Raw genomic sequence first — 3,511 nt, 5'->3', positions numbered from 1 at the left:
AGATGCCACATAGTGGGACTGAACCCAGAACCATGTCGTTGGGAAGCAAGCTTCTTACCACACAGCTATGCCTGTGCCTATATATGTATTTATATATTAATTTATAAAAATAGGGTAAAGTAAAATAATTTACTTTACCACACACCGAGCTTTTTAGAAATCAAATTTTTGGCTGCTATTTCTAAAAAGCTCGGTGTGTGGTAAAGTAAATTATTTTACTTTACCCTATTTTTATAAATTTTTATAAATTAATATTTCAAATATACCGTAAATGGTCTTTTTACATACCGAACACTGCTCGGTCGAATTAATTAATAATTAATTAATTCTACCCTTTTTATTGACTATATATTTATATATATATATCATTGTCATCTTTTAATGGCCAGTTTCTATGCTGGAATGGGTTGGATAATTTCTTAGAGGCTCATCTCTATTTTGGCATGGTTTCTATGGCTGGATGCCATCTGTGTGTTTTTGTCCCTCACCACCCCTTGACAAGTGGGTTTGTTGTGCTTACTCCACCCATAACTTAGCAGTTTGGCTAAAGTGACTGACAGAATAAGTAGTAACAGAATAGTTTGACTAAAACCCTCCAAGGCGGTGCCCCTGCATGGCTGCCAAACAGTTATTGATTTGTATACACACACATTTATATGTATCTTCATGTGTATAGATATGCTTATATCAACAAAAATCCAAATTCTAGTTTAAACAGGAAAATATTCAAACTCCTGCTCAAGGAAGAAAAAAACTTATTAATTAAAAAAGAAAAAGAAAAAGACAGACACACAAATTGTTAAACTTTGTTAGAAAAATCCGAATATTTCTTCTTTTTTCCATTTATTTGATTGGTTAGGTAAATTACAGAAAAAACTGTTAATCTTGAATATAGATGCATAAAAATGTTAGTTTTGTGTTTTTTTTTCCAATCTCATTTTATATTTTTATTGATATATATATTTATTACTTTTTCGATATTTTTATATAAAATGCATACAAAGAAATTTCAGGGGAGAAAGAAAAAAGAATTTATTAAAAATTCTTCTTTTTTTCTCCTCTTTATTAGTATTTTTTAATTATTTTTGGTTAGTTTTCTGTATTTTTATTTAAGAAAAGGGGGCCGGGCAAAATTTATTTATTTATTTCTATTTTGGTAATAATTTGTTGCTTGTTAATATTGGTTTATCTGTGGAATAACGGCAGTTGTGGTGTTGCCAATGCCAGGTTCGTGCTAGACACTCGACCATCGTGCAGTGGCACCTGATGATGCTGTCGTTGTTGCCATAGTTACTAGGAAAAGCATTAACAATCTAGATGTGGAAGGCTGTGGCTTCGTAGCTGCAGTATTTGAACTGTTAGGTTTGTCGACTGCAAAGAGAGAAAGAAAATGAGAAAAAAAGTGAGAATTGGTTAGAAAAACAAAATCCAGGGGAACAAAAAAAAAAATGAAATAATCTGGGTGGCTGTGTGGTAAGTAGCTTGCTAACCAACCACATGGTTCCGGGTTCAGTCCCACTGCGTGGCATCTTGGGCAAGTGTCATCTGTTATAGCCCCAGGCCGACCAAAGCCTTGTGAGTGGATTTGGTAGACGGAAACTGAAAGAAGCCTGTCGTATATATGTATATATATATGTATGTGTGTGTGTATATGTTTGTGTGTCTGTGTTTGTCCCCCTAGAATTGCTTGACAACCGATGCTGGTGTATTTACGTCCCCGTCACTTAGCGGTTCTGCAAAAGAGACCGATAGAATAAGTACTGGGCTTACAAAGAATAAGTCCCGGGGTCGATTTGCTCGACTAAAGGCGGTGCTCCAGCATGGCCGCAGTCAAATGACTGACACAAGTAAATAAATAAAAAAACCCTTTCCTATTCAGATTAATCTGTTGAATATAATGCTTATTTATCCACATTGTTTCCAATTAATCCTGCTTTATCTTGTAGCTTTGAAATTTTGATCTGATCTGATTGTATTACGGGTGAGAAATTTTCTCCATGGCAAAACATGGTGAATGGCCTGTTTACAAGGCTTGATGGGATTTCAGTATATTTGAACTGGTATTATTAACATTGTCTGATGTGATTGTATATATTTAGTGTGATATTGTATAGCAGATGTTTGAGGTCAAATCTGACTGGCTGGAACATAAAACAGGTAATATATTTTGGGGCCTGATATATGACTGGTATAAATGCTACAATGACAACAGAGAAGAATGGTAAAAAAAAAAATATATATATATTTTAGAAATTGGTAATGAATATCTACAAAAAGTTATTGGAAATGAAGAAAATAGAAAAATTTAGAAATGGGAAAAACAAAAACTACAGTTTGAATGAAAAAAAATATAGAGAAACAAAAAAAAATAATTTAGGAAAAGAATTTATAAATAGTAGACTATCATTACAGCTTTGGTGGCTGTTGTTACCATTTTAAAATATTACAGTTGCTGCTACTTTGGGGAATTCTTTCATTGTCCTCAAGAACATCAGTGAGTCAAGACTATATATATATATATATATATATATACATACATACATACATTTATATACAAATATATAAACCGAAACAACATTATAGAACTGTTTATAAGAATGTACACATCCTTGTGTGTGTTTGTGTGTGTGTGTGTATTTTTTTTTTTATGTATTCTGATAAAACATTGAATTGTTTAGGAGTAGAGATGACATGCAAAAAATTCACAATATCATTAACAGATTTGGGAATTAAACCAATTTCAGATGAATTCCTGCCCATGAATGATGTGTGGTACCAATCAACAGAAAATAAAATATCGATCCTTTGTCCGGTTGACTGCTGCCCTATCAGAACAGTCAGTTATATTTTCAAAAGCTATAATGGAAGTGACAAAGGAGCATATTTTGCTTTATGAGTTCAATAAAAGCAACAATACAGCAGTGTGCTATTAATGCAATATATGGGGATCAGACGATGAGTGTTAGCCAGTGTCAGCAGTGGTTCCAGAAATTCTGAGCGGGGAAACTACAGCCTAGAAGATGAGGCTTGTCCTGGAAGAGTAAAGTAAAGAAACATCTTTAAAAATTGCATTTTCAAACCTTCTTTCGTATATAATTCCACTCGTGCGGTACCTTACAACTCCACTTTGTTACATATTAATATATATAGAGGGAGAGAGAGATATAGATATATATATAGATATATTTATATATATATATAGGCGCAGGAGTGGCTGTGTGGTAAGTAGCTTGCTAACCAACCACATGGTTCTGAGTTCAGTCCCACTGCGTGGCATCTTGGGCAAGTGTCTTCTGCTATAGCCCCAGGCTGACCAATGCCTTGTGAGTGGATTTGATAGACAGAAACTGAAAGAAGCCTGTCGTATATATATATAAGTGTGTGTGTATATGTTTGTGTGTCTGTGTTTGTACCCCTAGCATTGCTTGACAACCGATGCTGGTGTGTTTACGTCCCCGTCACTTAGCAGTTCGGCAAAAGAGACCGATAGAATAAGTACTGGGCTTACAAA

At 34.1% G+C, this 3,511-nt stretch overlaps 1 protein-coding gene across 1 annotated transcript in view; it reads right to left on the bottom strand.

The window, feature by feature from the left end:
* Nucleotides 1-1,048: 1,048 nt before the first annotated feature.
* The window catches only part of LOC115220514, a 627,919-nt gene continuing 625,456 nt past the window's right edge, over nt 1,049-3,511 (bottom strand). The window contains exon 5 of the mRNA XM_029790651.2: nt 1,049-1,371. Within this exon, the coding sequence (XP_029646511.2) occupies nt 1,359-1,371 (13 nt within the window). The 3' untranslated portion in view covers nt 1,049-1,358. The remainder of the gene's footprint in view (nt 1,372-3,511) is intronic.

Source organism: Octopus sinensis, linkage group LG16 (assembly GCF_006345805.1).
Source record: "Octopus sinensis linkage group LG16, ASM634580v1, whole genome shotgun sequence".
Taxonomy (NCBI): domain Eukaryota; kingdom Metazoa; phylum Mollusca; class Cephalopoda; order Octopoda; family Octopodidae; genus Octopus; species Octopus sinensis.
Note: the sequence above shows the minus strand (reverse complement) of the source record. Positions and strands in the feature narration are given on the sequence as shown.